The following is a 23,169-nucleotide window of genomic DNA, read 5'->3' on the forward strand; positions in this document are numbered from 1 at the left end:
CCCTGTGCGTGCGCAGGAGCCAGGGGCCGCTGGGCCCGCAGCAGTAATGGGAAGTGGCGGCGCTTGGCCGGGACTTCCGGCGCTGTCCCCTGTGGCCGCCCAGGCCACTTCCTGTTTGGGCGAGGCGCAGCCAAGATGGCCTACCCAGGGCAGAGCGTCACTTCCGCCGCGCTGCCCCGGCCGCCACCCCGCGGACGGAAGTTCCGGTGGAGCGCGGCGGGGCCGGGAGCAGCGCGCAGAGGGCCCGACCGGAGGTGCGGGGCGGGGCCGGGACGGGACTGGATCACCGGGGAGGGCAGATCGTACCAAGGACACCGGGACACGGGGGGGAGACGGTTCCGGGCAGTTGTGCCGTGAGGTGGGGCGGGCTCTGAGCAGCCCGCGGGCCGCGTGGGGCGTCGCTCCGTGCCTGGGCTCGGGGCGCTCCGCTCGGCACAGCCTTTAGCCAGTCCACAGACGCCCGATTTGCACGGAGAGCCGTGTCCGTGCCGGAGCCGCGGGAGGGGTCCCGCAGGCCCTGTTCCCCGTTGCTGACCTCGCTTTGCGCCTGCGTGAGCGGCGGGGCCGCGGCCCATCATTAAGCGATGGTGATTAAGGGCCTCGCGGCGCCGCTGCCACTTCCGTCGGAGCGGAGTGACCCCGAGCTGCGCTGCCGGCAGGTCCAGGGGCGGGTAGGGGGCGGTCGTGGCCTCGTCTGATTGTGGTGGGCTGGGCCCGGTTTGGGGTGGGGGGTCTTGCTCACGTTTCGGTCCCGTGGGTCACGGTGTTCGTGTGGGGGCGGATGGGAACACGCAGATGTCCCCTCGTGGGGGGATGGAGGTTCGCGCTGCGGGATGCAGCGCTGTGGGCAGCACCTGGAGTACTTTCTTCACCCCAAACCCCTGTGGGGATGGCAGAGACTGAGCTCCGGGATGGGCCGTGTGGGCCCTTGGCAGCCTGAGCTGGTGGGGGCTGCCAGCCCACGACGCGGAGTGGAGGGGCCAATCCTTAAGGCCCCTTCCAACCCAGCCGCGCTGTGGTGCTATTTGCTGTAGGCAGCACATTTCAGCCTATCCATCTGATGGAGTTTCAGCTCCTCTTGCCTCGTGTTGGCTGTGCTATGACAAGAAGGTGCGCAAGGCTGTGGGGGAGCTGCTGTTATTTGTGGCTGTGGCTGCTAGATTTGCTGGATTTTGGCAGGTGCTGCTTTTCTGCTTGTTGTTTTGACCCTAGAGTACACACAGCAGCGCGTAGGCGTGCATCTGCGAGCTCCGAGTGTTTTTGTTCGAGCTGGGAATCAGCTGAGGAGTGCTCAGTGAGACAGACCAAGCAGGTCCTAGCCCAGACAGGGTACACTGCGGTCTGATTGTGTTCCTGGTGGGAGCTGGGAGATGATGCTTCCAACGCACTCTCATCTAATTAGTGCTGAGCATGGGTAGTGCTGCTGCCAGAGGTGAGAGTTGTCCCCATTGCGTGAAGCAGGGCAGTTTGCGTGAATTGTGCAGACAGCATGAGGGGTCTCTGCTGCCCCCAGGTCTGGGGGCCTACAGCCTGGCTCATCCCTGGATGGCTCCATAAAGGGCTGAAGCTCTTAAAGAGCCATCAACACCCATAAAAATTGCTGTGTGCCAGCTCTGGTGCTTCCTGCTTCCCCACCGCTGCAGATGTGGGTCAGGCTCCTCCTCGCCTTCACTAGCAGCGGAGATGCTGAGGCTGCGTTCTGCCCATGTAGCTGCTGTCACTGGAATAGCTTTGGCTATGAGGTGTCACTGAGCTAATTTTAATGTTCTCAATGCCCCAGGCATGTGTCCCCAATCGCACGGCCCCCGCGTGCCTCCAGAACTGCGATGTGGGCAGCATTTGCTGGCTTAGAGTAATTTTCTTGCCTCACCTTTGTCCCTCACAGGTACCAGTGTCTGAGTCTCTCAGTGTATGTGCGGTAACAACATGTCTGTCCCCCTCCTTGCTGATGCAGTGACTGTCTCGGGGGCAGAGCGGGAGACTGCTGCGGTAAGGGGCCTGCGTTGGTGGGGACCCCTCCTACCTCACCCCTCTGTTCTCTGGTCCTCCTGGCTCTGGGGCTGCTCTGCTCTTAGATGGGGAGCAGTGAAGATGAGTTTCATGGGATTTTTGGTGGCTTGGGCTGGGGAAGATGGCACCCAGGGCCCTGTGGCACAGCAATTATGGTGATGGCGTGCCTGTTCCACCCATCCGTAATACTCAGAGCTTCAAAGGCATGTCATTAGCATCAGTTAATTTCTGCCTGTTTGATTCTCTGCCACTTAGTGACTAAATGGCCTTTTGCCACGTCCCCACATGTCCCTGCCTCTCTCCTGGTATGCAGTCATCACACCAGCTAATTCTTTTGTTTTTCTGCTTAACTTAACAGGTCATTTTTTTACATGGCCTTGGAGACACGGGGTGAGTATTGCTGGAGGTGGCTTTGCTCTATGTGGCTGGATGTGGGCCTGGCCATTTTCTGCTTTGCATGGGACATCTCAGGGATGTGTTTGGGGCTTTGATCTCAGCCACAGCAGCTGAGTTCGTGCTACTCGAGTAGGGAATCTCTGGCCAGTGGCTGTCTGTGCTTCAGGTTGAATATTTATGATGTCCCCTATCCCCTATGTGTTTGACTTTTCTGCTTTAAGACAAGCAGACAAGCACCATACTTTTTCCCATCCTTGGGAGGGCTGGGAGTATCTGAGTGAGTGCATCTCTAATAAGCAAGGCTGCCTTAGAGGACTGTGTGAGATACAGCAGCAACAAAAGACTGCTCCCTGCGCAGGAGGTTCTGCCCCCTTGCTTGCTGATGGCAGCTCTACTGCCTCCAGTTAATGAGCTCTACGTGCTGCCTTTGCCTTGCTGGAGATTCATGCGGGTTGGGGCTGTTGAGGCCAGGGGGTAGGAGCATCAAAGCTGAGTTTCCTTGAGGGGAAGTCTCTCATCTTCACCAGCATCCTCCAAGTGCTCAGGCTCCTCTATTCTCCTCGCTCCCCAGGCACAGCTGGGCTGAAGCTCTCTCCTCCATCCGCCTCCCCTATGTGAAGTACATTTGCCCTCATGCGTAAGTGATTGGTCAAGGGCCCTGGGAGGGCTGGGTGGATGCCCCAGCCTGCCACGGTCCTTTGGTAAAGACATCCTGCAGCCGCGGGCCCCCGCTCCCCTTCTGCCACTTGTTTCTCTGAAACACCCAAATTATTTTCTCTGCAGACCCCGGATCCCAGTAACCCTCAACATGAAGATGGTCATGCCTTCGTGGTCAGTGCTTTGGGTGGCAGAGTTGGGGTCTTCCAAAGTGGGTGGGACCCTTTGAGGGGTATTTTGGGGAGTGAGAATGATTGGGGAAGAGCACCCAACTCCCTTCTCTGTGCATGCTGGGTGCTGGCTGAGGTTTGGGGTTGACTCTGCTGCTTCTCCCAGGTTTGACCTGATGGGCTTGACTCCAGATGCACCTGAGGATGAAGCCGGGATCAAGAAAGCTGCAGAGAGCAGTAAGAGGCTTCGGAGAGGGGAAGTGCTAAGCTCCTGGGTGCCTCTCCCTCTCCGGGGCGGGTGTCTTGTTTCCACTTCTTCCTTTCTGCTGCCCTGTGGTTCCAGCCCACTTTTTCCTGGCTGCAGCCAAACTCATTCAGTCTGTGGGACCTCTAGTGGCTGCCTCTCCCTGTGTACTGTGTGCACCCCAGGCCTTGAGCAATGCTGGTCAACTCCCCCACTCTTACTGACCCATTTCTGTGTCGTTTTCCAGTTAAAGCAATTATCGAGCATGAGATGAAGAACGGAATCCCACCCAACCGTATCATCCTGGGAGGCTTCTCACAGGTGAGCTGAGCTGCATGGGGCTGTGGGGCAGAGGAGACAGAGGGCTTGGGCCCCCTCTTTCCTTCCTAAAGATGGGGAACATTGGTGGCCAGGAAGGGTCCGGGTGCTGGGGCTGTGTGGGACACGTGGCACTAACACCTTCCTCCTCACTGCAGGGCGGTGCCTTGTCACTGTACACGGCTCTCACCTGCCAGCACCAGCTGGCTGGCATTGTGGCGCTCAGCTGCTGGCTCCCACTGCACAAGGCCTTCCCACAGGTACCCTGCCCTGCTGCCACCCTGCACATCTGTAAAGCACCTGCTTTTGGGGGATCTTCTCTCTGGGCACCCTTAAATGCTTCTTCTTTGTTGCAGGCAGCGAGTAACGGTGTGAACAAGGACATTGCCATCCTGCAGTGTCATGGGGAGATGGATCCTATGATCCCTGTCCGCTTCGGGGCCCTCACTGCTGAGAAGCTAAAATCTGTTGTCACCCCTGCCAAGGTCCAGTTCAAAACCTATCCTGGCGTGATGCACAATTCCTGTCCTCAGGTGAGTGCCTTGGGCAGAGGGAGGGGAAGGGGCTGTCACAGGCTGGCCACACCTTTGGGATCAGCTTGTGCACAGCCCTTGAGCAGCCCTGGTGCGATGGGCTCTGCTCTCTCTCAGGAGATGATGGCAGTGAAGGAGTTCATTGAGAAGCTGCTGCCCCGGATCTAAGCAGAGCCAGTCGAGACTGTCGCAGGGAAGGATGCCGAGGTCGCAGCTGCCAATCTTTCCCCTGTGACCCGTCCGCTGCAAACGGAAGCCATGGCACCCACCCTTGCCTCCCACCACAGGCTGGCCCCCACCTCTTCCCATCTCCTTGCACCGCCTCCTCTCTGCCGGGGGTGCCCTGCCCCCCGCTGCTCTCAGAGCTGAGGTCAGAGCGCTCTAAGGCGAGTCTTCGAGTGGCCTTTTCTCTCCTCTCACTCTGAGCGGTTTCTGTGGGGATCACCATCCCCTCAATTTCCCATTCAGGCAGTGCAGTGTGTGAGGCTGTCATGGTGCAGGCCAGTTGTTTTTGTTATTTGTTTCTTTTGTAACAGTGTTAGGGGTGGGACATGCCTGGTGCAGCGGGAGGAGTGGAGTGGGCACAGGACAGGGCCTCACGGCTGCTCTCAGCCTCCACTCAGGCGACTCACGGGTTTTCAATCAGAGCTCAGGAACCCGGGACTCTCCTGCAAATGCCTCAAGGCCCAGGGAGAGGCTCTGCTCTGGGTTGGTACTGCCAAAGGCTGCCCCAACCCCAGGGGCTGGCAGAGCAGCGGTTGTGCAGCTCCCACACCTCTGTGCGTGGGGCTCTGGCCCTTGCCCTGTCACACACGCACACTCCCCTTGGGCTCGCAGCAGCTCTGTCCTCCTCCAGATAATCACCTCCTTCCTCCTCGTCCTGTCTTTGCTTTTACAATCTCCTCCTCAGCCCTGGATGGGTGCCCACAGGGGTCTCACCCTCCGTCAGCCCAGCTCTGCATCCAGGTGCTGCTGTTTACAGCTGGCTGCTTAGCGCCTCTGCCACAAAGCCTACCCTGTGATGGCCAGGTCCTTAATGTCTCTCTTGCTGCTACTTCTCCTTCCATTTGGACCCAGGCTGGCTCAGAGAGGTGGAGAGTGGGATGAGGCATCCTGGCCCTGGCTGGTGTGGCTGGAGGCAGCAGGTTGGCTCCCAGTCATCATCTCACCAGCATCCGATGCCTGGGAGCTGCTGTGCCCAGTCCTATGGGGCAGTATGGCTGCCCTGCGTCTGGGTGAAGGGTGGAGGCCATGTTGGCCTTTCAGTGTACAATCGCAGGCTGGCCATGACCAGCACCATGCCCCTCACACAGCTGTCTGCAGCTGAGGCTGTGCCTCTCCCTGGCCTGGAAGGGCACAGCCCAGAGCTGCTCCCTGGGCCCCAGTCACCTCCTCCACCTGCCACAGGTGGGCTCCTGCCACTCTCTCCCCTCCTGCAAGGCTGCGGGCACAGGCTGTTGAGGAGTGCTGCCCTTCTCCTCACCTCCCCTCCCTGGGCTGAGCCCGCAGCACTGCTGGGCCCTCTAGGCTGGAGCTGTCAATCTCTTCTTTAAAAAAAAAAAAAAGAAACCAACCTGTCTGGGCCACGGACTGCGGCTCCTTCCCATGTGTGCTGTCTCTGTGGGTCCCTTCTCTGTTCTACTCTTGCCCTGCACAGCCCTGCTCAGTGCCTGCAGCTGTGCTCATGGGCTGTGTGTGGCAGAGAGAACCTTGTTCCAGCCCTGGGGATGTGCAAAGCAATAACCCACTTTCTGGAGAGTTGGGTCTGTCAGACTCATCCTTGGTTTTTTGGGTTGTGTTGAGCTTTCTGTTTATTTCCTTTAGGAAGTCTTAAACCAGCAAACACACTGCTGATGCTGGGGAGCCCAGCTCTTCCCCGTGCTTGGGGTTAAGTCCTGCTGTTTCTTCTGCTTGGCGTGTTTAAAGCTGCTGCAGCCTGCCCCCGTGCTCTGGGCAAGAGGAGGGGTGTGAGGCTGGGGGTGGGCAGCCCAAGCTCAGCTGTGAACTGGAACTGGGTGCATGGTGGGGCCAGCAGGGGCTGGGGACCCATGGCTGTCCTCGGGCACGATCCTCTGTAGCGCAATCCTGCTCGCTCCTGGGGAGCCGCACGCGCTGAGCTGGGGCTAGGGCCGTGCTGAGGATCCAGGGAGGAAGAATGGCTTCTTTCCATTCCTCCATATAGTTTTTTGGTTTTTTTTTTCCTTCTTCCTCCCTCTCTATTTTGTCTTCCTTGTCTGGGGTCTCTTTGTGTGTGTGGTCCACAGAGTCAGATACAAGGTTAAATAAATCATAAACCTCTCCCAGCTGAGCTGGCAGTGTTTGTCATTCACACTCCATCAGCACCACTCCAGCAGCTCTGTCTAGGTGCAGCAGGCATAGAACAGAGCTGCTACTTAGAAAGTAAGAAAATTTATTTAGAAACGAATCAAAAGCTCTATTCATAATTTAGTAACATAAGTTATTAATCTACATGACAGCAAACTGGGCTAGCTGAGTCACCATTTCCTAAGGGAGTCAGTATTGCTGCCAGTAATAAATAGGATCAGTGTGTGACAGCCAAGCAGAGCTTGCTCCTGAGCAACCTTTAGAAACATGATTACAGAAGCAGCTGCACAGGCACTGTGGAAGCAGAAACAGACACCGGAGCCCTCATGGCCGCAGGCTGGGGCTCCTCCAGCCATGCAGCAGCACACAACAGGCAAGACTTGGTCTCTAAAGCCACCTGAGAGGAGGGGGAGGGAGGGGAGACCCTGGCAGCCATCAGGGGCTGGTCCCTGCGGGCCTCAGGCTGTGGTCCTGTTGGGGAAGAGAGGAAGGCCTAGGACCATGCAGGAGGTGTGGGTAAACAGTTCCTTGCCCAGGCCTCCTCCTGGGGCCCAGGGCTGGGGCTGTAGGGAATGAGCAATTTCCTCTGCAGTTTAGGCACCCAAGACCGCATATCTGAGCACTGGATGCAGACCCAGCTGCAGTATGCATCCTCATGCACCCTCCTGTGCCAACTCCCAGACCTTTCTGTGAGGTGATTTAGTGCCCTGTGTACTGAGGCTGGGCCCTGGCTCAGCTCTGTGAGATGCAGAGGATCCGGTGGGGTGAGGATGAGGAAGCACTGAGGCAGGTGGGGAGCAGGCCCTGATCCGAGGACCGCGGAATGAGCCTTCAGGCCTGGGCTCAGTTCTTGCTGTATCCCGTGGGATTCTGCAGCTGCCACCGCCACAGGTCCTCACCTGCACAGGGAGAGAGGCAGTGAGGGAGGGGTTGGGAGGTGGGCATGGTGCACTGGAGGGGGGGGGGTGCTCTTACACATCTTGTCCAGGCCAAAGGCAGCTTTCCAGCCCAGCTCACGCTCAGCAAGCTCTGGGTTAGCATAGCAGGCAGCCACATCTCCCTGCCGCCGGTCCGTGATCTTGTACTTGATCTGCAGGGAGAGCAGCATTGTGGGGCTCAAGAATGCCAGGGTTCTGCAGAGGGCACCAACACAGGCATGGGGGCTGCCCAAGCAGGCAGGGAGCACTGCAGGAGTCACTGACTCAGCACCTACCTCCCTCCCTGAGGCTTTCTCCATGGCCTGGACCATCTGCAGGACAGAGTAGCCTGTGCCGGTGCCCAGATTGTAGATCTGTGAGGAGGACAAGGGATGTACATCAGCTCCTGCTGCAAGGGCAGGAGGGCCAGGCACCCTTTATTCCTCTAAGCCCCTCTCGTACCTTGCAACCACAGTTCTCTTTGAGCTTCTTCAAAGCAGCGATGTGTCCCTTGGCCAAATCTACAACATGGATGTAATCCCTAACACCTGTGGGGACAGATTGTGAGCACAAAGCTCTCCTGAGCCACGGGACAGCTCCACACCACCCATCCGCAGTAACGCACCCGTCCCATCTACCGTCTTGTAGTCGCTCCCAAACACACTCAGGAATTCCTGGCGCCCCACTGCCACCTGTACAGAGGAACAGATACATAATGTGCTCAGCCTCTGCCACACACAGCACTGCGAACCTGCAGCTCCCGCTGGGCAGTACCTGTGCCACGTAGGGCATGAGGTTGTTGGGGATGCCCTGAGGGTCCTCTCCAATCATTCCAGACTCATGAGCACCAATGGGATTAAAATAGCGCAGGAGAACGGCGTTCCAGCCCTGGGGAGAGTCGGAAATCTGGTGGCGCTGGCCCCAACTCCAGCACACTGTAGCGTAACGCCATCGCTCCCAGCCCTGCACCCCCGGCAGCGCCTTACCTTCTCTGCTTTGCAGAGGTCCTGGATCATCTCCTCGATGAAGTATTTAGATTTGCCATAGGGGTTAGTGCAGCCCCCAACTGGGTGCTTTTCATCTAGGGGCAGGTACTGTGGGTCACCATAGACAGTGGCGGAGCTGCTGAACACGATGTTCCTCACACCGTGCGCTTCCATGGCCTGGGAGTGGGGAGCAGCACTGCAGAGCCCACCACACGGAGCCACACCGTGCCCCACTGCACCGCCTGTGCCGCAGCCCCACTCCCATTCACACTCACCTCCAGCAGCCGAATGGTGCCGGTGAGGTTCACATCGTAGTACTCCAGTGGCCGCCGCACAGACTCACCCACCGCCTTCAACCCCGCGAAGTGTATCACGGCCGAGAAGCGGTGCTGCGGGAGAATAGACGCGTTAGGGCTATAGCAGCGCGGTCCTCGCCCAGGGGTATTCAATGCCCAGGGGGAGCGGGGCTGGACAGTGGCCGCACCATGCTGAAGAGCTCCCGCAGCGCGGCCCCGTCCGTGATGTCGAGCTCCTGGAAGGCGATGGGCGTCCGCGCGATAAGCTGCACGCGCCGCAGGCTCTCGGGGAGCGCGCCGGGTCCTGGGGGGAAGGGGTGGTGGGTCCGAGGGCTCCGCATCGGGGGGACCGGAGCCGGCAGGGTCGTGCCTACCTCTGGCGGCGTTGCGGAGGTTGTCGATGACCACGGGCTCGTAGCCCGCCTCGGCCAGCTGCAGCACGCAGTGACTGCCGATATACCCCGCGCCGCCGGTCACCAGGATGCGCTCCGCCATGGCTGCGAGGGAAAGGGGGCTGAGCCCGGCAAGCTCCGGACAGATCACCACCGACCCACGCGGTACGGGACGCTCTCGGAACTCGGTCCTGCCACCCACCCTTCACCCTCTGCCAAAATCCGCCCCGCCTTTAAGGCCAGGCCGGGCGGGGCCTCCTCCCCCACTCTGCCACGCGTGCCGCGCCTCCTGCGGACGTGTCAGCCAGGCCGGAAACGGGGCGCTGGGGGAGAGAGCTTCCGCCTGAGAGTCTGCGGCCATTGGCGGGGCGCGCGGCAAGGCGCGGCCAGGAGCAGCGGGGTGCACAGCACCCCCTAGCGGCGGGAGGCCGCACAGCACCGCGAGCAGAACAGCACGAGCACGGCCGTGGTCTCGAGTCATTAAACATCTTTATTAGTTTAGATTAAACAATGTGCCTATTTCTCCGAGTAGTTAGAAGTATCTTACAACAGATACTGAAGGTTCTCACAGTGCCGAGCACCACGGAGAATGCCAATGGCTCCTCCTGGTACCCAAATCACAACAGCAGCACTGGTGCTGAGCCCACCACCCGCAGCCCCACAGCTGCCTCCTCTCCTCCCTCTCCTCCCAGGGCTCAGGAAAATATTCCCATTTTTCATTTCTTCAGAGATTCCATCGGATTATGCACTTCCTCTCCCACTCCAGGCCCAGGAGGAGCCCCAAAGGCAGCACCATGGAGGGTGCAGGGCTGGCCCTACAGCTACACAGTCCTTGACCCATGACCAAACTCCTTTCAGTACATCACAGTCTGCACGTGGCCTGGGACACTTTGGAATTGGTTCTTCTGTTCAGAGCGCTGCAAATAAAGGTGCCGGTGTCCATCAGCTTCTGCAGGTCCACACCCTTTCAGGACACAGATGGAACAGGGTCAGCACCATTGCCACAACACTGCCCCAGGAGCACAGCACAGCATAATACAGAGCAGCGGGGCCAGGGAGCTGCAAGAGCTGCACAAGGCCCACAGTGCCCTCCTCTACACTAAGGCTCTCTGCGCCAGGTCCCAAAGCTCCACTGCAGCCTGGAGCCAGCGCTCAAGCCGCTTGCACTTACCGTGTGGATGCCCAGGCCGTTCAGCATGTACACCAGGTCCTCTGTAGCAACATTTCCCGATGCTCCCTGGGCATAAGGGCAGCCTCCAAGGCCAGCGACAGAAGCATCAACCACACTCACACCCAACTGCAAAAATACCATTCTCAGTAAATTCCCATTAAATAAAAGGCTCCTAAAACCTATGGTTCACAAAACAATGTAGAAAAAAATCAAGGAAGTGTGCTCTGCGGCAAAGCAAGAATACTACCTGAAGTGCCACCAAGATGTTGGCAAGGGCTTGCCCATAGGTATCATGGCAGTGAACAGCAAGAGCCCCCACTGGCACCTCCTTCATGACCGCTGCCAGCATCTCCTTCATGCTCCCTGGGGTCCCGATGCCAATGGTGTCACCAAGGGAGATCTCATAGCATCCCATCGAGTACATCTTCTTTGAGACCTGCCCAAAAGCCAAGACACTGAGAAGGCAGCTTTGTCATGGCCCTCCTCAGAGCTGGATACAGCAGTACAAAGGAACCAGAGCATGCTTCCTGGGGACAGCAGCCAGGAGACTCTTCTCTGAAAACATCCACCTGCCTGATGTCCCCTTCCATGTCAGCTAGGCAGCCTAGACAGCTGCAACCTCCCTCTGTCTTTTCCCCCAGTCTTTGGTTAAATGATTCAATGCGTTCTCCAGCCCTCAGGGTCCAAAGGGAGTCAAAAACCTCCCGGAAATTCTGTTTATAAACTCACCTCTGCAACTTTAGCTGCAGAAATCTTCCCTTCATAGGGACATCCAAGGACGCATGAAACATATCTATAGTTAAAAAAGCAAACCTTTAACAAGAGAGCTGAAGTGAGATTATACAAGGCAAATTGGTCAGAGCTTGTGCAGCATTTCGTATTCACTGTGCAACAGAAAAATTCATTTTCTATTTTAAAAGTCAGCACGCATTCCAGTGAACAAACCCAACATAATTAGTTACTCTACAATTACTTCTTTCATAAAAATGAAAAATTGGATAAGGCAAGTACGCCAGACCAGGAGAGTTTTAGATCTAAGCATGTCAATGCGCAGAGTCTGCCAAAAAGCCAGTATTATTTCAGATTATTTGGTAAAGCTGAAGATGGAATGAACAAATGAGGGGAAGAGTGTAAACTGTCATGAGCTGTCCAGAGTGCACCAAGTGAACACCTGAAACTGTATTATAATGCTGTTATTTCCAAATTAATGTTCCCCATGCACAAAGCTCACATTTGTTTGCACTCATCCAGACAGAGGCACTCCTCCCCAAAAAGGGAAGACTAAAAGCAGTTCCCCTCCCCAGTGCTGCACGGATCGGACTCCAAAGAGATAACCTCGAGCAGTCACATCACCCCCGAGCTGCTTGGTGTTAAGCTCACAGCAGGCGCTCCTTACCCACGGACAGGGATGCTGGCTGCCCTTGCTGCACTCATCACTTCACTGAATCTCTCCAGACTCTCCTCTATGGAGCAGTTAATGTTCTTCTTAGTGAAGAGCTCAGATGCTGCTCCAAAGATGGACACTTCTTTGGCCCCTGCTGCCACCTGCCAACAGAAAGCATTAACTAAGTGAGATGACTTCTCTTGCAAGGGAAATGACAAGCATGATCAAGACTGCAATGCTCTCATTTTATTTTTTCCCCATAGTTTTCCCCTGGATGACTTAATTAAAATAAATTTGAATTTTAAAAAATGATTTTTAATAAAACATATGGATAAAACATATCTCTACCACAAGCAACAGGGTTCCCCAGCAGAACGATCCCTTTGTAGAGGAGCTCTGACATGAAGCCGCTGCCTGTCAGAGCTGGAGATGTGTTTCCCACCCCAACCACATCTGAAGTGTCCCTCCCTGGGCAGCCCCGAGAGCACCAGCACTGAAACTCCGTGACCCCTTACCGCTGCCTGGAATCCTTTCAAGTTGGGGGTCAGCACCGGGTAACTCACACCGGGCAACTTATTGATTCCTTGCATGACTTCAGCATGGTCAGCCATCTGCAAGGGAAACGGGGAAATATTTCTGAGGGTGACAACACATTTACTCATCCACTTCACATTTTATAACACATTTTTTTTTTAATCACTTTTTATGAAGAGGAGTGGAAATACTCAGGAAATCAGGGGAACTGGTCCCTAAGGTGCACTGCAGATCTCCAGCCCACCACAGCTGTGTGCACCTGAGCTATGTCCCTGAGCTGTGTGTGCTCCTCGGGTGCGAAGGCAAGCCCCTGGGCATTGCAGGTGCCTGTATGAGGCACTGCAAGAGGGACCTGGGCCCTGCCACTCGGTCTGACATCAGCTGGGTACTCCTGACCGTGCACTGCTGCCACCCCACATCAACGCTGACCTGAGGCACCCATCGCGGGGACACGAAGCTGGTGGCCTCGATGACCGGCAGCCCCGTCTCCGACAACATGTCGATCAGGCGGATCTTCACCGATGTCGGCACCACATTCTGAGGAGAGGGGAGGAGAGCAGGGCTGAGACCTGAGCCGCTGCACGAACCAAGGAAACACGGCCGTGCCCGCGCGTTGCACAGAGCGCTCTTCGCCCCCGCCCCGGCGGTACCTTCTCGTTCTGCAGACCGTCGCGCGGCCCCACCTCCACCACCTTCACTCTCTGCGGGAAGGCCGCGGTGCTGACCTGGGGGCAGACAGAGGTACAGCATGAGGGACCGGACCGAATCGGAAGAAACCGTCCCGCCCTGGCCCGGCGCCGCTCACCGGCCGCAACGACGCGGCCCAGCGCGGCAGAAACGTCCGCGCCGCCGCCATGACTGTCCGCCCCCTCACGTGACAGCGCCGCCACGTGATTCAGAGGGGGCGGAGCTTTTCAGTCACGTAAGAACGGTACCAAAGCGCGCCTGCACCTGGTACTGGGTCGTGTCGCGTGACAGCGGTCCTGCTGCGAACCGGGGCATTGTGCGGGCGGCGCGCTAAGTGTGCCTGTGGATGCTCCTGGGTTGCGTTCAGGATGTGTTCGGGATGCGCCCCGCCGAGCGCCGCCTCTTATAGCCGCGCCCCGTGCTCGGCGCTGCTGAGCAAACAGCCCGTGTTTGCCTTGGGCCGCCCCGCGCCGCGTCACCGGGGGGCCCTCCGTGCCAGGGCCGTCAGCGCGGGCCGTGCCGCCGCCCGCGAATGGGCAGACGCCGCCGCAGACCTCCGAGCGTATCCGCCCCCACCGGGACGCGGAGCACCGCGAGGGCTGACACGGTGGCTGGACGTGATGGGCAGCCCCGTGCCAGCTACCCCCAGCCCTGTGCCCAGCCTCACCCCCAGCCCCAGCAGCGGGGCAGGGGCTCAGATTTAGACCAAAATCCCATTTTCCTGGTGGAACTCTGCTGGGCTGGCAGCAAGGCCTGGTGATGTCTGACAGAATGGTTAGAAATTTTGTCTTGAGGAAAACAATTTATTTAACAGTGAATGAGGAAGTCATCTGGGATTCAATTGAAAAGACAGGTGGAGGTCAGCTGCTTTCACCTCGCGGCTGTCACTTCACACCCTCCAGCCGAACAGCCCAACCTGGCTGCATGGGTGCAGGAGACGGAGGCATATAGGGCAAAGTCACGAGCAGTCCTACACCGAGAGGCTGCTGCCACTGCAGAGTCCCCGCAAAACCCAACATCGTCACCTGCAAAAAGGGCACAGGGACACTCAGTTACAGCTCAGGTGGGCACTTTGAACATTGCAGGACACCAAACCATGTTTCAGTCTCTGTGCAGCACTTCCCACACATTAGAGGCAGCCCTGTACTTTTGCACCCACCACTCAGAGTGCACAAATGATAACATAAGGTATATTTTTGGGCCAAACATTTGACTGTAGTGTCTTGGGTTTTGGGTGGCTTAAAAAAAAAAAAAAAAAGCATCTGAGAAGGCTTTACCTGTGTTTGTTTAGAGCAAAGGGCATGGTAGCATTTGCGTCACAATTACATTTACAACCAGCAAGTCAGTGTACCTCATCTGAATTGGAGATGTAATATCAGTGATCCCTTCTGTGTGTGAGACTTGTTATTTACTTTACCCCTCTGTGTCAATAGGAGCAAAACTGTTGCAGGGATAAATGTTCATACCTATTCTATAGGAGATTAACTCACCCTATCCATTGTTCCATGTTGAATAGTGAGATCAAACTTGAAGAATAACAGGGGGTGCTGCAAGGGTCAGGGTGAAAGCACCCCATACCAATCAGTGAGGGATAACAACTTCATGTTCTCTCCAGTAGAAGTCAAGCTGGGCCTTCTCAGCCCACATGTGCCCAAGGTGGGTTCTCAAAGTGCATTAGGTCTTTTTCCTTCAAGTTCCTTACTTGTGTGGCTGGAGATGGAGTGGGTGCGGACAGCTGCAACACACTGTTCTGAGGCCAGGTCAGAAAGATGGCATAGACAACTGCTCCTTTGGAAGTGTACCTAAGGCAGGAAGAGTTTAGCGAGGTGAAGAGCCCACAAGAGAGAGCCAACCATGGTCCGACCTGGCAGCATGAGAACACCGGCTTACCTACTGCCACTCCACAGGGGTCACCTACTTTCCCCTCATTCCAAAATCTCTCACTTTGGACCCATCAGTAAGCACTGGCTAATAAAATCCAAACAAAGAAACAAAGTCCACGCATGCTGCCTAGAAGCAAATGTCATCAGCTCTTGCCTCAGACTGTGATCAGTGCATCAGATGAGCTGCCATGTGCTGTTCTTGTCATTGCTCTGCGTTTCTAGACTGAACACATTTGGGCATACTCAAAACTAACAGCTCTGTTCTTAGCATTTCTGGCTCTTGATTCACTCACTGTGCTTTTCTCAGCAAGTACAACAGTTGGGTAGTAGTGAGCAGTACTATTATATAACGTCCCAAAGCTGCAGGATGGTACTGAGCAACACAGTCCTTACCAGACGGTGTCTGTGCTGTTCTCCATCTGTACTCTCCATGGCTTTGACTCATAAATTGCCTCCCCATTAGTGTCCAGCCACCTCCCGAGAGCCAGAAGCCTTTCCTGGAAGATGGGAACAATCACTCCCTCTTTTGTAGGTCCCACATTGAGAAGGTAGTTGCCTCCAAAGCTCACAGTTTGCACGAGTTCCTGTGACAGACAAATGAAGGTAACAAATGAATTTTCTTCACTTCTGACAACAAAGGAACCTGAGGAGTGCTTTGTCCTCATGAAATGCTCCTTTAGCTCCACCTGCCTGTGTGGAGTGCATGCCAGCTCTTTCTCCAAGTAGCACAATGAGGGAAATCTCTAATTCTTGGTTAACCCCCACACCTGTTAATCTGAATTCCAGTTTCTTACCTCGATGATACTGGCTACATCCATTAACTCATCAATGTGCATGTTGCTTCGATAGCCCCAGGAGAGCTTGTCAATGGAGGAGCACATCTCCCACTTGTGAGCTAGCAGGGTCCCTGGCTTGTATTTGTCAGCACAGTTGTAGAAGCCTCCATGATGGCAGGAGCAGTTATTACACCAACGATCGTTCACAACAACAGTATCCTAGAAGAAGAGTCATAGCTCAGAAAGGAGAAGGTTTTGTCTGAGACTTTTTCACCTTACATCCCTCCATCCTAAGTTACCTGAGACATCTAAGTTAGGAGGCCAAGTACTTATCCCCTGGGATTTGAATCCCAGAGGCTTCTCTTAAAAGCACAGTGTGGGCTTTTTAATTCTGGTGAAAGAATAAAACAAGTTTGGCACCTGCCAGGAAGGTTACTCATTTGATCGCATTCATGTCTCACCACTGCCAGACCTTCCACACCTATACAATGCTGCAGGCTGTGAGGGACAGCCGAAGGTTGTACCTTGACAGGACTGTCGTTATACAGCCAGGCAAGGAAGGAGGTAGAATTCCAGTACGAGTCCGGAGCTTCCCAGTCTCCATCTGACCAAATCAAATCTGGTTTATACCTGACAGAGACATTAACATTATTTCAGAATGACTTATCTGCTCCTGTTCCAAAAGAAGCACTTCACAGTCCTGTGTTTCTTGTCTCTGGAGTCCACTTTCACTTCCCATCACCTGACATTACTAGGAGGTTCATGCTACCACTTCCTGCTTCAGAAAAAGCTGCAAGTGAGTTTCTTGTAGCAGCAAAGAGCGATTATCATCGCTCAAAGTACAGGATGCAGTTCTTCCAAATACAGAAGATTGCATCTCAAAGGCAATTATAAAGCACATTCTTTACCTGCGACAATGGCTACTGTGAGCAGCATGCGTCCAAGCCTGGTAATTTGGTCAACTGGAGAATCAAAGGAGGGGTGTAGATTCACAGTGAAATTGCTCTTCTACTTTACTAAACAGCTTGCTTCACTTTCAGAGGTGCTCTGAGAAAGCAGTATTAAAGGGCATTCCTCTTGCATGCAAGATTTGCCCCTACATTACTGTACAAGTTAGATTACTGACAAGGGAAATGTGAACCCCTTTTCTAATTGCCTCAAATCATTACTGCTAAGTAAACAGATTTCCTTTGGCAAAAATTAGCATTTGTCACCTCTATTCTCTGCATCTAGTTTGCATCTTTCTCAATAGTATGGAAGCCAAGAATTGTTGTTGCATCCTGACTGGTTGCAGCTCTTACTTTAAGACAAGATCATAGAGTTCTGGCATTGTCTTCTTTAAAACAAAGTTCTGGGTCTTGAAGCCACTTTCTTTGTCAGACAGATAGAGAGGGTTAAACCACTCTAATAAAGAATGATATAATCCATATTTTATGTTGCTGCAGGACAGAAAACACAAAGGAAAGAGTTAGGCCAGCAGCAGGTATTGAGAATCAGTGCAGATTAGATTACTGGCATTATTATTTCACAGTTTCATGACTTTGCAAGCACTGTTTTCATATCAAAATCATAATTTTCTGCTGTTTGCCAAGAGCAGCCAAAAGAATTCAGCGCATGAAGATGACAAAGCAGCAAAGTGTAGCCATACTTCTCTCTGAGCGCCTGTCCCAGCTCTCCCACAAGGTCACGGTGAGGCCCCGTGTCCAAAGAATTCCAGTTCCAGGACACAGGCGAACCCCAGTTGGTGAAGCCTTCATGGTGCTTTGTGGTCAGTACCACGTACCTGAGGGAAAAGGTTCTGGATCAGGGTGACAAAGGAACCGAATTATCCCTAATCCTCATTGACAAATCCAAACCTATGAAAGCAAGGGACTGAGTAACCGTGTCATGAAGAGTCCTCGTTAGAAGCTCTTTTCATTATCCTTAAAATTTGAAAGAGATGACATGAATAGTAAAGTTTTTAAATGAGTTTTAATGCTGGAAAAGATGAACAACTTAGACTTGGGAAGCAGTAAGAGCAGCCATCTCCTTGGCACACTAGGCATGACCTGTCAGGGCCTCAAGCCCCTGAAAGATCCCCAGAAATGGCCTCACCCCCTCATGGACCCCCAGACATGGCCCCATCCCCTCAGGTACCACAGCTACTGGTGCCACCTGGCTGGTGCTGGGCACTGACCTGGCACCGGCCCGCTGGAAGAGCCGGGCCCACTCACGGGGCTGGAAGTCGTGGGCGGTGAAATGGGGTGCGAAGTCTGCGTAGGAGGTGGCGGGCGGGTACCGCTGCTGCATGAAGTGCTCATAGTCGGCACGGTGCTCACCCTGCCAGTGCCACCAGAACCACTCGGAGCCCCAGGCTGGGACAGAGAACACGCCCCAGTGCACGAACACTCCCACCTTCACCTGGTCGAACCAGGCAGGCAGGGGACGCGCATCCAGGCTGGCCCAGTCTGGGCGGTAGCGTGGCATGGCGAGCCCTGGTCCCAGCACAGCCGCCAGCCACAGCAGCCTGCCCGCCGCCATGCTGCCGCCTGACGTCACACAGTCACCTCCATGGCTACCGAGGCAAAGGCGCAGCCGCCGCCATTGCTACCGAGGCAAAGGCTCCCACCATCGCAACCCAGAGCCTGTTGGTTCGAGGCTGTGGCCTGCCCAGCAGCGAGGCCAGAGGACACCCTCCCCCTCCCCATCCACCTCTGCCCCACTGCATGTCTCTGACTGCTGCCTGCACTCTGTGAGGAGAAAGGGAAGCCCGAGGGGTTGGCACTTCAGCCTCCCAGAGATCCCTCACTCCTGGGCTGCAGTGCCTGCATGTTCCAGTTGAGCCAGGGCAGAGTCCACGGGCCTCACGCCCATGCCCAGACAGTCCAGGCAGGCTTGGCCCCGTGGCAGCGCCGTGGCCCTCAGGGCACTGGCAAAGGGCCTGCAGGTTTTGCAGCCAAAGCTGCTGCTTCTGTGTGATTTGCAAAAGAATCTATTGCCTCCTTCATGCTCAGGATATCTGCCCCTTGTTGCTATTAAACCTCTGTCCTGGAGGACTCTGCATGACAGAGGTTAGTGGAAGAAAAGGCTGAAAAATTGCTTTAATGTTTAATTGTGTAACATCCAACAATGTGTGGCAGAGATGAAGTTTCTGTAAGTCTGCAAGGCGAGCATAAATACGTGTACTGTTACTACGCAGTGACATGCAGCTACAGCTTTGCTGACAGTGCTTGTGTAACTCTTCCCATGCCCAGCAATGGCATGGGACAGCAGTTTGTGATGCCTGGGGACTGCTGGAGAGCCTCAGAGTCTGTGGAGTGCTTCACTTGAATTCGGTTATATTTTGAGGCAGACATCACTGAGTGCAAGAAAAAGAGTCAGGTGGTTACTGGCAAGTGGACAGGATTTGCTGTTCTGAGGTATGGCATCATCCTCTGCCTTGTGTGTGGCACACTATGACATGGCACTGGGTCTTGGCAGCCCTGGGACTGGCAGTCTGTGCAGGTCTGGGCACTTTGTGTCCCAGTGTCTAAGAAAACATCAGTAACAGCTGAGTCCATGATGTGATCTGTCACCTCCCAGGACTTCCACAAGGACAGAAAAGAAAAGTAATCCAAAAGAGAAATGATCCAGACTCATTCCTCTGGCTGAGCTCAGACTTCCCAGCGCTGCATCCCTACATGACACGCACGTCCTCACAGACGGTCTCTATCATGGAGGGCCTGTGAACACTCTCTGCTTCTGGGATGTCATTTGAGGTACTCAGCTGCCTCCTGCACCGGGACAAGAGCATCCTCAGGGAGGAATACAGCTCCTTGCTCCGCAGGGCATAAATAATGGGGTTCACCATGGAATTGAGCAGGTAGAGGGTGCTGCAGAAAGCAAACACCTTGCGCAGATGATTATTCAGATTTACAAAGATGCTGTAGATCATGAGAATGAGGGCTGGCAACCAGCACAGCACAAGGACTGTCAGCACCATGACAAGAGTCTTGGCCAGCATGATGTCCATCCTCATCCTGGCATTCTGCTTTCCCACCTGCTCCTGGTGCTTCCCCATGTATGCCACGTGCTGGTGAGCCCTCCACAACACGTGTGTGTAAATGCAGACTATACACCCCAGCAGGACCATGACAAGACAGATCCAAGAGGACAGATAGTTGTTGTCCACAAACGGGAACAGCTCGGAACAGACCGAGTTGAGTGTACAGCAGTTCCAGCCCAGCAGAGGCAGGGAGGCAGTGGCCACACACATCACCCAGAGCACCCCTAGCACCATCCACGCTCTCTTCCTTGTCACAAGCAGCTTGTATTTGGAGGGGCGGCTGATGGAGATGTAGCGGTCCAGGGCCATTAGCAGCAAGCTGCTCAGGGAAGCCGTGAAAGATGTGTTCACCCCTCCAAGCTTCAGCAGGAACAATTCTTTAGAGGGATCGGTTTCATTAAAGACATGGAAGTTAACAAAACTTGTTACAAAGATGATGCTGGCCAAGAGGTCTGCCAAGGCCAGGCTGCTGATGAAGATGTAAGAAGGCTTTCTCCTCATGCCAGGGGAGGAGAAGATCAGGTACAGCACCAGACAGTTCTCAAAAATGCACAGTGTCCCAAAGAGGCCACAAAGTGTGGCAATGCTGATCTTCTGTGCTTGTGTGCTGAGCACCATGAAGCATTCCATGCTCTTGGAGCTCACAATGCATTTGGAGGCATTTTCATACATCTCACAATTACCCATTGTAGTTAACTGGAGCCAGGAGCTTGCAGGGAGAGTTTTGGCTTCCTGTGCTCCAGGTGCTCTGAAAAAGATTGAGGAGAAGGTGAGGGATAGCCCTACAGGAACTCTACAAGTAGTAAATTCAGTCCTCTTGGTGGTATCCCTCCTTTTACGCAAAAGGAGATGATCCTGTTGCAACCTACACTCAGGCAAATGCAGTGTGATGGGGAAATGCCTGCTGGGGGTGTGGAGCTGCTCAGTGCATGCTGTGGCAGCCAAGTCCTGTTTTTCTCTACACTTCTGCAGTTTAATGCATTCAAATCCCTTCGTCTTCATCACACTGAAGAGCTTGTTCTCATTCAGCAAGGACAGCAGCTGTCTTTGGAGGCTACAACACAGCAGTAACTCTAGAAGACCACATCCACCACATCTTAGCAAGAGGTGTTTCTACTTGTCTCCATTACTTCCTTCCCCACTGAGTGCCCACTCCCCTGACTGCTGCTGCTGTTCCTGTGCTTTGCAGCAGCTGCAAACACCCATAACCCTGTGATGTTGTGCAGGACCTGCTGAGAAGAGCCTGACCCCACACTTTGCTCCCACCTGCCCATTGGAGAATGAACATTGGCAGCTGCAGGGTGTTCGGTTGCTTGTTACACCCAGAGCATTTTGATCCTGATTTGCATTTCTTGGCATATTGGACTGGAGGAGTCCTGGACTTTGAGCTGAAATGTGGCTTAGCATTGCAGCAAACTGCTCTCCTCTTACGTCAGGTTCTGGCATGGGGCAACCACATAGGACCACAGCTATTGCACTCCAACCTCAGCACCTCATGTTTCCTGCAGCTCGTTGCAGAACATTACAAAAGCAGCAGTAATTACTCAATGTCAGTATTAAATCTGGCAGCCCTTGTCTCCCCACTGTGCAACCAGGTGGGTTTTGACACATCTCAGGGCTCACCAGGGACGCTGCCACCTTGGGTACCCAAAACTGCCTCAACAAAACCCTGCCACCCAAACCAAGACAGCTCTTAATTGAGCAAACTCCACCTTGACGTCTATTAATTGCAGACAGCTTTCCCAGGACTATCTTAAATTCTCCATATCTGCATTTATGTAGTGTCCAAAGAACAGTACAATGCAGTGTTCAAGAAATGTTTAGTTTTGCACTAAGGGACGTAGTCTACTGGGGAAATATTGGTGATAGGTGGATGGTTGGACTTGATGATCTTGGAGGTCTTCTCCAACCTTAATGATCCTATAATTCTATGACTCTGTACTGAGGAGATTGGAAACTACCTGAACAAAAGGCAAGAGCCTGAAGGCGAGCAAAGTGCCGTCCCCTGTGCTGCGTTGCATCGGGAGAAACTTTAGTTATGATAGCAAAATAACTCCCATTATTAGACTGTTCTGGGACAGCTCTCTCCATTAACCTGTCAGTTAAGAGAAGCCCTTAGGTTCAAAATGCAGCCACTGTGCTGGGCTCATAGTCACTGACCAGGCAGCTCAGACCTCCTCTTCCCATATTTGTTGTGTCTCAGGTTGAGTGACAAGGACAGCTCTCTGCAGTTTGGACTGGACTCCCCTAGTCCTCCCTCCAACTCCAGGGAAATCACAGGGCCTTGCTTCAGCACAAGGTCTACCTCTTTGCACAGTTTTGGCACTATTTTGGAAATAGCTGTTCATCCCCGCTAGTCCCTCTGGCCACATTAATCAATGCTCAGCAGTTATCTTCCTGATGTTAAAAACTCTATGGCACAAGTGCCACACTGAGGACTATTTGCTTTATTTGTTTTCAGTCACTACCTGCCCACGTGTAACTGCAGAGACAGCATCCAAAGCATGCTGGCACATGGCTGCAGAGCTGCAATACTGTGCCAGCATGAAATACATGACATGGCAGAGCAGTGCTCCACTGAAATCCCGTGTGGAGCCAAACCCAACACCAACCAGCAGAGTGCTTGGCCTCAGAGCTCAGCACCACTCACGTTTGCAAAGCATTTGGAAGTCTCTCCAACATATTTAATGCTAATATTTCTTAAAACCAGCTGTAAAGAGTCAGCCTCCAGTCTGCTACTGAAACACTTACCTTTTTTTGTGCTTGTTAAGAAAGTATTCATCCAAAAAAAAAAAAAAAAAAAAATTCCACCCTTTGTTACACAGTGCAGTGCAGTTAGTCCTGAATATCCCGACTTCTCCCCACATCAGCACTGCGGCTCGATGTAAATGGCACGATGCTTTACCGTGAGAAAGAGGACTGTGGGCTGTGGGACGTCCCCGGGGCTGGGACCCAGCCTCTTGCCTCTTCCTGTGGCCAGAGCCTTCCCAGCTCCAGCCCAGGGCAGCTCCTGTAGCTGCAGCTGCTTCCCCCTTCTTTCACAGTGCTTCTGCTCTCATCTGGGCTCTGTGCATAATTATGTGTTATTCTCCTGCACTGCAAAGCCATCATTGCACATCCTTTTTGCTCTCTTTCACATTCTTTGGTAAGTGTGATGTTCTTTCCTTCTCCATGTTCCCTCTGGGTCTGTGTTCTGCTTCTGTCTGTGTATGGGAACTGCTGAGTCATGGCCTGAACCACTGATTGAGCACCTGGAGGAAAGACCCAGTCAGCCCTGGGAGCACAGGTGAAGGCAATTCACCTGTGCGACCAGAAGCCTGGCTCCACCCCTCTTAGGCCTCATTTAAGGGCTGACTGCCCCCGAGGAAGGATCTCTTACTGGAGATCCCTCCTTGGTGGGAGCCTTTTCCTGCGAGCCCAAAATCTTCCAATCCAGGTGGGTGCTGTATTTTCCTTCCACTTTTTG

At 54.3% G+C, this 23,169-nt stretch overlaps 5 protein-coding genes across 11 annotated transcripts; 1 reads left to right on the forward strand and 4 right to left on the reverse strand.

Annotated features, from left to right (window-relative positions):
* On the forward strand, window positions 106-6,627 carry LYPLA2 (lysophospholipase II). Of its 4 annotated transcripts, none has more exons than XM_021375311.1 (10): window positions 106-254; window positions 1,886-1,989; window positions 2,369-2,400; window positions 2,978-3,043; window positions 3,190-3,237; window positions 3,400-3,470; window positions 3,725-3,798; window positions 3,954-4,055; window positions 4,152-4,328; window positions 4,446-6,627. In XM_021375311.1, the coding sequence occupies exons 2-10, from the start codon at window positions 1,912-1,914 to the stop codon at window positions 4,494-4,496; spliced, it is 699 nt and encodes a 232-aa protein (XP_021230986.1). In that variant the 5' UTR covers window positions 106-254; window positions 1,886-1,911; the 3' UTR covers window positions 4,497-6,627. The 4 variants fall into 4 exon arrangements, with proteins under 4 accessions (XP_021230986.1, XP_021230989.1, XP_021230988.1 ...); XM_021375314.1 differs by lacking the exon at window positions 106-254 and adding an exon at window positions 260-358; XM_021375313.1 differs by lacking the exon at window positions 106-254 and adding an exon at window positions 365-671.
* GALE (UDP-galactose-4-epimerase) lies at window positions 6,722-9,581 on the reverse strand. 3 transcript variants are annotated; one of them, XM_021375301.1, is made up of 11 exons: window positions 9,447-9,581; window positions 9,227-9,349; window positions 9,041-9,156; window positions 8,832-8,945; window positions 8,557-8,733; window positions 8,345-8,476; window positions 8,196-8,262; window positions 8,033-8,118; window positions 7,867-7,944; window positions 7,629-7,743; window positions 6,722-7,552 (listed from the first exon to the last, which is right to left on the reverse strand). In XM_021375301.1, exons 2-11 carry the CDS (start codon window positions 9,345-9,347, stop codon window positions 7,497-7,499), a joined length of 1,062 nt encoding a protein of 353 aa, XP_021230976.1. In that variant the 5' UTR covers window positions 9,348-9,349; window positions 9,447-9,581; the 3' UTR covers window positions 6,722-7,496. The 3 variants fall into 3 exon arrangements, with proteins under 3 accessions (XP_021230976.1, XP_021230975.1, XP_021230977.1); XM_021375300.1 differs by having other exon boundaries at window positions 9,227-9,565; XM_021375302.1 differs by having other exon boundaries at window positions 8,345-8,458; window positions 9,227-9,564.
* On the reverse strand, window positions 9,717-13,242 carry HMGCL (3-hydroxymethyl-3-methylglutaryl-CoA lyase). Its single transcript, XM_021375303.1, has 9 exons — window positions 13,139-13,242; window positions 12,984-13,058; window positions 12,763-12,870; window positions 12,315-12,410; window positions 11,812-11,960; window positions 11,145-11,208; window positions 10,663-10,851; window positions 10,416-10,541; window positions 9,717-10,208 (listed from the first exon to the last, which is right to left on the reverse strand). Exons 1-9 carry the CDS (start codon window positions 13,187-13,189, stop codon window positions 10,107-10,109), a joined length of 960 nt encoding a protein of 319 aa, XP_021230978.1. The 5' UTR covers window positions 13,190-13,242; the 3' UTR covers window positions 9,717-10,106.
* Window positions 13,803-18,230, reverse strand: FUCA1 (fucosidase, alpha-L- 1, tissue). Of its 2 annotated transcripts, XM_021375298.1 has the most exons (8): window positions 17,856-18,229; window positions 17,328-17,462; window positions 16,981-17,118; window positions 16,204-16,309; window positions 15,698-15,898; window positions 15,297-15,487; window positions 14,723-14,822; window positions 13,803-14,045 (listed from the first exon to the last, which is right to left on the reverse strand). In XM_021375298.1, exons 1-8 carry the CDS (start codon window positions 18,197-18,199, stop codon window positions 13,905-13,907), a joined length of 1,356 nt encoding a protein of 451 aa, XP_021230973.1. In that variant the 5' UTR covers window positions 18,200-18,229; the 3' UTR covers window positions 13,803-13,904. The 2 variants fall into 2 exon arrangements, with proteins under 2 accessions (XP_021230973.1, XP_021230974.1); XM_021375299.1 differs by lacking the exons at window positions 13,803-14,045; window positions 14,723-14,822 and adding an exon at window positions 14,837-14,988 and having other exon boundaries at window positions 17,856-18,230.
* On the reverse strand, window positions 18,318-23,136 carry CNR2 (cannabinoid receptor 2). Its single transcript, XM_021375297.1, has 2 exons — window positions 22,455-23,136; window positions 18,318-20,451 (listed from the first exon to the last, which is right to left on the reverse strand). Exons 1-2 carry the CDS (start codon window positions 22,568-22,570, stop codon window positions 19,335-19,337), a joined length of 1,233 nt encoding a protein of 410 aa, XP_021230972.1. The 5' UTR covers window positions 22,571-23,136; the 3' UTR covers window positions 18,318-19,334.

Source organism: Numida meleagris, chromosome 22 (genome assembly GCF_002078875.1).
Source record: "Numida meleagris isolate 19003 breed g44 Domestic line chromosome 22, NumMel1.0, whole genome shotgun sequence".
Taxonomy (NCBI): domain Eukaryota; kingdom Metazoa; phylum Chordata; class Aves; order Galliformes; family Numididae; genus Numida; species Numida meleagris.